Source organism: Gossypium raimondii, chromosome 3 (assembly GCF_025698545.1).
Source record: "Gossypium raimondii isolate GPD5lz chromosome 3, ASM2569854v1, whole genome shotgun sequence".
NCBI classification, from domain to species: Eukaryota; Viridiplantae; Streptophyta; class Magnoliopsida; order Malvales; family Malvaceae; genus Gossypium; species Gossypium raimondii.
This window is the reverse complement of record NC_068567.1, coordinates 2,954,503-2,961,753: the sequence shown is the minus strand read 5'-3', so window position 1 is coordinate 2,961,753 and position 7,251 is coordinate 2,954,503. Positions and strand designations below refer to the sequence as shown.

Sequence of the window (7,251 nt, the reverse complement as noted above, 5' to 3'; positions counted from 1 at the left end):
TTTTTTTTAAAGTGCATGCAAGCTATTTGCATGTTGCAGCTCTTGTGCATGCTGCATTAACAAGTTTTTTGTTTAGTTACATTGTAATTAAATTAGTTGAAAATGAACAAGCTGATAAAAGCTTGAAGTGTTTAGGTAGTTGAATGACTAGTTTAGGTGGCTTGTTTATGTGCACAAGCAATGTTAACAAGTTACTAGGCTACTTAGTGGTAGTAGGCAGTATTTAGTGATGTATTTGGTTATAAATGTATTGTTTTCTAGTTGAATGAATGAGCAAAATGAGCTATCAGCCATAATCTCCCTTGCTGCAAGATTGTGAGCAAGTAAAAATATTTCATGCATCTTGCTTCCTTGTTCTATGTCCTGATAACCCCAACAGGAAGCTTCGGGGTATTTTTCTGACATTCATTGAATTGTGATTGAGATTGGTTCGGTGCTTTTTCATCATGTAAATTGTGAGAGGAATGGCATGGCAGAGTCGTTCGTTAAACCTAGAATCAAGAGGAGACCCATGTTTAATTCATGGTGGTGCTTGATATCGAGTGGTATCTATGGTGTTTGATATCAAGTGGCATCTATGGGATATGTTTGCTGCTGTTGTTTGGCTAATGCTCTTGATCAAGCCTATCGTACAATGTATCGATGTTCACAACTTAGTTTAATTCTTGCTGCTATTGCTTGGTGGAAAGGCTTTAGGATGTAATACTGCAATTCAAATGAAATAAGGCATAGCTAGTAAAAATTATATATTGATCAACAATACTGAAACACACATACACACACACACACATATATATATATATTTATGGATTGCATGTTTTACCATGTTTTTGCGTTGAGTAGGGTATAGCATAGGAATAGGAAGGGGTTACTAATGTTAAAAGTGCCACATATATTAAATTTTAACACCTAAAGGTGAATACATAAACAAATTGAGTTAAACCTCAAGTCCCTTAGCTATTGTGTACTTTAAGCATTGTTATGCAGTGACTCAAGTATTACTTGAATTCCATGTTGTGGTCGAATGGCGAGAATAGGCATTGGTGAGTGGACATAGGTAGGGGAGAGGGTAATGGTGTAGCGTTGTAGAATCATGGAGATTGCAACCTTAGTTTCCGTGATTGCAAAGGACATACCAATACAAGATCGAGGTCCCAATCCGAAGGTAAAAAATGCAGCTGCATTGTAGTTGGTAGCTTTGGCAATCCCTTCTTCAAATCTCTCTGGTTTAAAAAGATGTACATCGTCTCCCCACTGGTGAGGCTCATGGTGAAGTGCAATATTTTGAACCAGAATATCTATATTAGCAGGCAAGACTAGCTTTCCCAACTGAACTTTTCTTGTAACTCTTCTTTGCAAGCCATTTGATGGACCATACAATCTTAGTGTTTCATAAATAATCATAGTAATCTGTTTGCAAAACAAGAATAGGTCAGATTAAATTAAAGAATATGTACTAAACACATAATATTTGTTACATTTGTGATTGCGATAAACAAGACGTGATTGAAACACCAGCTTTGAGATTGAGATAAAAAATATATAGGAATATTTGACAATTTACTTACAGTTTTGAGTTTAGAAATGCCTTTGGAATCTGGATTTCGGTTACCGAATATGTCAATCACCTCTCTTCTAGCTTTATCCTGCCAATCTCCGTGAGTTGCTAAAAGCAAGACTATCCAAGCAAGTAAGGAATTAACAGTTTCTTGTCCGGCAAAGTAGAATGTTTTGCACTCATCTACCAAGTCTTCCATTGAAAGCCTGTTATTTTCATCCGAATCATGATATGCATTTACAAGTAATCCTAAAAAATCATTGCCAAAGCTGTCAGCTTCTCCATTCACAAATTTGTCTTCTCTTTGCTTAACAATTTTCATCACACAATCTTGAATTCCTTTTGCAAGTTCTTCTGACTTCAGCATATCAACGCGTTTCCATAACTTGCTGTAAAAGCAAACTAATGTCAACCATATATAAGGAGAAAACTAAATCCATAGGAATAAACATCCTAAAATTTGTTGTTGGGAACTCGATGAGCCCAACACACCCATTATAGAAGACCTAAGACCTACAAGAAATATTACACCGAATTTTTTGAGCCGGTTAACCTTTTATTTTCTAACTTCTTAATGCACTATAATACTAAGGCAACAGGGCTGATCATATATTATTCAAGCGGCAGAGCCGATCATATATCATTCAAACTGTAGAACCAACCATATATAGAAGCTAACTCCTCAAGTGCACTAAGTGCTTAGAAAACTAAGGCTTAGCCGGGACTTACAATTATAAGAGGAAAGAACACTTTATTAATGCACAATACAATTACAATATGACACACACTTCTCTGTTGCACATAGGTACCAGAAATGAAAACTACTATCCCTATTTATAAGGTTTAGCGGCCATTGAATTGTTGACACATGTCAACATCCTTACCATTAATATTACAAATATCTAATAACTAAAATGTTCGTGTATAATATCTACTCTTCTAGATAATAAAAATCAATAAAAATATACTTATAGTGGGTTTGAACCCAATATTGATTATAACACCATGATAAACAAACCCTATGTTGTTGAGGTTGGATGATGCATTATGGTGTTTTGTGCCTTTTATGGGCCTACTGATTGGTTGAGGCTGTTATTTTATTGAATATGGCTTCTGTCTTTTTTTGTATGTTGTGATTATAGAATTGAATTTGAGTCTATTCATTGTGTTATGGTTGAAGGTGTCTCTCGAAGTGGATGCTTTGGTGATTTTAAAGTATGGTTATCGTCAGTCTTAAGAGCTACAGTGGGGTGGTTTGAAAGTTTTATGGGAGCCGATATGGCATTGAGTTTCGTTTGATATCGGTTCCATTGAGATTTTTTCTAGGCTGTTGGTCTTGATAAGGTGTTGCTGGTGTTGGCTCTGTTTTAGGTTTCTTATCTACTGATAAGTGATGGTGTCTAAAGCTTTTTCAAGGTTTGATGGATCGTTTTCTTACTTGGGGTGAGGTCCAATGCTTACTCGTTGATCTATGTAAAGTTTTCTTTTTTTTTTTAAGCAAGGGCGATCACTATAGTTAGTTGCTTGGTTCTGGATTATGGGTGGAGCTGCTGTTTGTCTTAGTTTCTGATGTGGTGTTTGCCATGTTGAGAAGGGTTTCGTAGTAGTGCTTGTTTTCAGATATAACTTGCTCTCTCGCTTCTTGTTTTCTGCTCCGGGCTATGGTTTTCTGGCATTGGTAAAGTGTGCTTTTCTTGTGGTGATGTCATATTGGTGTATGTTAATTGTGCAGTTCAGCAGATTTTGTAATTGCTCTTGCAAGGACTTGTATCATCCACTGTTAAGTGGTTGCCTCTTTTAATAAATTTATTTTCTTATTTCGAGTTCAAAAACTTATTTTTGAATAAGAATTTTACGAGAATTACGAGTTTCATTCAAGTTTAAATCATATTTAGTTTGATTTTAATATTTAATTTTGATTATATATAATCACATTAATGTATTTATGAATTTTTATATTTTAGGAATTTATTTAGACTTTATTCATATTTTAGCTCTTAAACTATACTCACTTTCTCACATTCATGTTTAAATTGTTTTTACCCAAAACTTTCTTTTATTTAATATTTTTAGTCCAGAAGCCAATAAGATTTAACCATGTGTTTCATATTTTCCAGGTGTGTATGATAAATTTTTTTATAAAACTGAAATTATTTAATTCAATAATATTATTTCATTTTACTTATTTCTACTTTATTTTATTTTTAATTAATTTCGGTTGTTTATTTATTTTTCAGATTTTATCCCCTCTTATTTTTGGTACAGGTTCGCACAAGTCATGGGCATAAAAACTACTTGGGACACGTTCTAGTTATAAAGAATATATATTTGGATAGATTAACTTATGTGGGATCGACTTTACTCTCTATATTATAAATTTAATTTCAGTATCAAGTAGAAGAATTTATTTTTAGTAAATTCGACACCAATCAGGGAGAACATATCTACGTCTATTGTGCTTTGCCCAAAGTTTAAACCGCTAACAAGCCTTAGTATAACCATTAGTTTAAGAATGTACAAAATCTTTAAAAAGATGCAAGCAAATAATTAAAATATTTATTTTAAACATGCTAACAAATAAGGAACACGTGCCGAGTGCAGTTGTCAGTTTTCAAGTCACTGTTCCCGAAACTTGCCTCAACATATTCTTCTTTATTGATTGCGTTTTACCATCTTGGAAATCAGTAGCTACTTGAATTTCATTATGTATAAAGGTGGGTATAGCTTAGGATAGGGAAGGGGATGCAAATGCTGGAACCTTAAACATATTAAATGTCATCTCTTAAACCTAAAATACATGAACCACGTTAAACCCTTAGTTCTTAACAGCTATGTACTTCAAGCATTATGATGCAGTGGTTCAAGTATCACCTGAATTTCATGTTGTGGTCTAATGCTGAGAATGGATATCGGAGAGTGGATATAGGCAGGGGAGAGGGTAATGGTGTAACGTTGTAGAATCATGGAGAGAACAATCTTGGTTTCTATTGTTGCAAATGTCATACCAACACAAGATCGAGGTCCCAACCCGAAGGGAAGAAATGCAGCCGCGGTATAATTGGTAGCTTTCGCAATCCCTTCAGCGAATCTCTCGGGTTTAAAATGATGCACATCATCTCCCCAAAAGTGAGGGTCATGGTGAATTCCAATATATAAAGGCAGAATACTTATATTAGCAGGCAAGAGTAGCTTTCCCAACTGAACTTCTCTTGTAACTGCTCTTGCCAGGCCATTTGATGGACCATACAATCTTAGAGTTTCATTGATGATCATGGTCGTCTGTTTGGAAAATAGAAAAATATGTTAGATTACATCATGTTGATGGCTATTTGAATTCCCAGTTAGATAGTTTTCTTACTATTTTGAGTTTGGCGACGCCTTCGAGATGCGGATTTTGGTTACCAAATATGTCAATCACCTCTCTTCTCGCTTTTTCTTGCCAATCTCCGTGGATTGCCAAATGCAAGACTATCCATGAAAGTAAGGAATTAACAGTTTCTTGTCCAGAAAAATAGAATGTTTTGCATTCAGCTAACAAGTCTTCCAATGAAAACCTGTTTTTCTCGTCCGAATCATGATAGGCATTTACAAGTAATCCAAGAAAATCATTGCCAAAGCTATTGACTTCTCCATTCACAGCTTCGTCTTCTCTTTTCTTAACAATCTTCATCACACGATCTTTTATTTCTTTTGAAAGTTTTTCAGACTCTAGCAAATCAGAAGATTTCCACAACTTGCTGCAAAAGCAAACAATGGTCAGCTATATATAAGGAGAAAACCAAATCCATGGGGAATGAAAGTCCAAAAGTTGCATTCAAAAGCTAGCTGAAATCAAGGTAAAAGTTGGGATTAATTAAGCTTATAGGGAAGATACCTGATCAAAGGAATTCTAGTCTTAAAAAGATTTCGACTCATAATTATTGTCAACTTCTGTAACATGGCAAAAATCTTCTCCCCTTCTAAGTAACTGCTACCAAAAGCTGTTCTGGAAATCACTTCTGAAGTCAATAACCTAAATTCTTTCAACACTTCAATCTCTCTGCCTTCTTGACCTTTCCACTTTTCTAGCATTGTTTCAACGCTAGCAATTATTGCTGGAGTCATGTTCTGCCCAAACAATCCTTCAATATATAAGTAGTTGCCACATACTATTTAGACTTTGCTTACTATTGAGGTTAAAAAAATACTTTTCTACGAATACTTTCAACTTCGACTATAAACTGGTTGTTAGGCAACAATACAAAATTCTGTAGTCTGTATAATTCTTGTCAATTAATCATACTGGAGGATTTACCTTAAGGCTTTCCCCATGGAAAGCGTGATTGGCTAGCTTTCGATGCTTTGCCCATTTTTCCCCCGCAATGAATAGAAGCCCATTCCCCAGGAACTCCTTACCAATATCTGAAAGGCTCTTTTCTTGAATTTTTTTTTCACTAGTTTGCAGAACCTCTTTGATTAATTCAGGCTCTGAAATCACCAATTCAGGTCGCGCACCGTTCCAATAAACAAAATTCCTCCCTAATCACTTGAAAAGAAAAAGGTCAATCTTTTCTTAGAACTACGAGTTATAAATCATAATGAAAAAACATGCATGGATCTTACCATATCTGTTGATCCAGGTGTAAAAATGTGGCAGTACTTTGGGAAATATATCATCTGTTAAGGCCATACGTTTGCTTAATGCTTCTTGTTCCATTCTGGCAACTTCCTTGCTGTTTCCATGGATGAATCTGTAAGGAGGTCCTTTGATTCCCTGTGAATTCATCATACGCTGTATACGGAGAGGTACCCACAGGTAATCATAAAGGAACTTTAGTAAAGCTACGAGGAAGAAACAACATGGGACAAGAATTACAAGCTCCATCAAGTCACTCTTTTTTTCTTCTCTTACCACTGAATCCATATGCGCCTTTAGTTTTATAGCCAAACTTAACAAAGGATTTAAATGGTAATCTAATGTGATATACTTTATAAAATTTTAAATTAATAAGGGTAAAATTGTACTTTGATCTCAAAAATGATAAAAAATTTATTTAAATGATAAAAATTTTATTTAATTATTTAAAGTTTATAAAGATATATTAAAATGATGACAAGGATGCTGCTGGTGTTTCGAGAAGTTGAGAGAGCATAACAAAATAAGAGAGAAAATAAGGAAAAATACTTGGCTAATTTATGAACTGCTATCAAATTTGTCATCTTTCAATTCACATGAATTACATTAATAAGTTAAGAAATCAATACTTAAAAACATCAAATCAATACTAACTCTATTTGCTTTGACAAGTAAACTCAAATAAGGGTGGGTTTGGATGGGCGATTGCGTGCGGTGCGGTGCGGTGCGTTTAGCTTACTTTTTGTCTCACGCTACAGTATCGCTACAGTATCTAATCTCACCACCACTGTTTCTACACTAACCGCAGATAAACGCACCGCTCATCCAAACTCACCCTATGTAGACTAAACAAAAAAACATTGATATCAACATATGTGAACCCTGCTCGCACTTTAACTGGGGTTTCACCAAAAAACTTAATAGCTCACACTTTGACGTGCTCGCAACTTGAGTTGAGCTCACATCTTTAGGTAAGCTCACAACTTTGGATGAGCTTAGAAGTGTAGAGCTCGCAGACTTGTTTGAGCTCGTGCCTTTTGAGTTCGCCACTGTATGAATCCCCACTTCACAACACTTC

General features: G+C 35.1%; 2 protein-coding genes across 2 annotated transcripts; both read right to left on the bottom strand.

Moving 5' to 3' along the window:
• Positions 1–735: 735 nt before the first annotated feature.
• On the bottom strand, positions 736–3,337 carry LOC128039713 (cytochrome P450 CYP749A22-like). The gene is made up of 2 exons (XM_052627963.1): positions 1,569–3,337; positions 736–1,410 (listed from the first exon to the last, which is right to left on the bottom strand). The coding sequence occupies exons 1-2, from the start codon at positions 1,923–1,925 to the stop codon at positions 970–972; spliced, it is 798 nt and encodes a 265-aa protein (XP_052483923.1). The 5' UTR covers positions 1,926–3,337; the 3' UTR covers positions 736–969.
• Positions 3,338–4,028: 691 nt separating this feature from the next.
• On the bottom strand, positions 4,029–6,472 carry LOC105796539 (cytochrome P450 CYP749A22). Its single transcript, XM_052627957.1, has 5 exons — positions 6,161–6,472; positions 5,853–6,076; positions 5,433–5,665; positions 4,917–5,295; positions 4,029–4,837 (listed from the first exon to the last, which is right to left on the bottom strand). The coding sequence occupies exons 1-5, from the start codon at positions 6,459–6,461 to the stop codon at positions 4,397–4,399; spliced, it is 1,578 nt and encodes a 525-aa protein (XP_052483917.1). The 5' UTR covers positions 6,462–6,472; the 3' UTR covers positions 4,029–4,396.
• Between the last annotated feature and the right edge of the window lie 779 nt (positions 6,473–7,251).

Coding starts and splice junctions, on each gene's coding strand:
- LOC128039713 (XM_052627963.1), bottom strand. CDS start 1,925: ATGCTGAAGTCAGAAGAACTTGCAAAAGGAATTCAAGATTGTGTGATG. Junction 1,411..1,568: donor GCATTTCTAAACTCAAAACT/GTAAGTAAATTG, acceptor TTTTGCAAACAG/ATTACTATGATTATTTATGA.
- LOC105796539 (XM_052627957.1), bottom strand. CDS start 6,461: ATGGATTCAGTGGTAAGAGAAGAAAAAAAGAGTGACTTGATGGAGCTT. Junction 6,077..6,160: donor CACCTGGATCAACAGATATG/GTAAGATCCATG, acceptor TCAAGTGATTAG/GGAGGAATTTTGTTTATTGG. Junction 4,838..4,916: donor GCGTCGCCAAACTCAAAATA/GTAAGAAAACTA, acceptor TTTTCCAAACAG/ACGACCATGATCATCAATGA.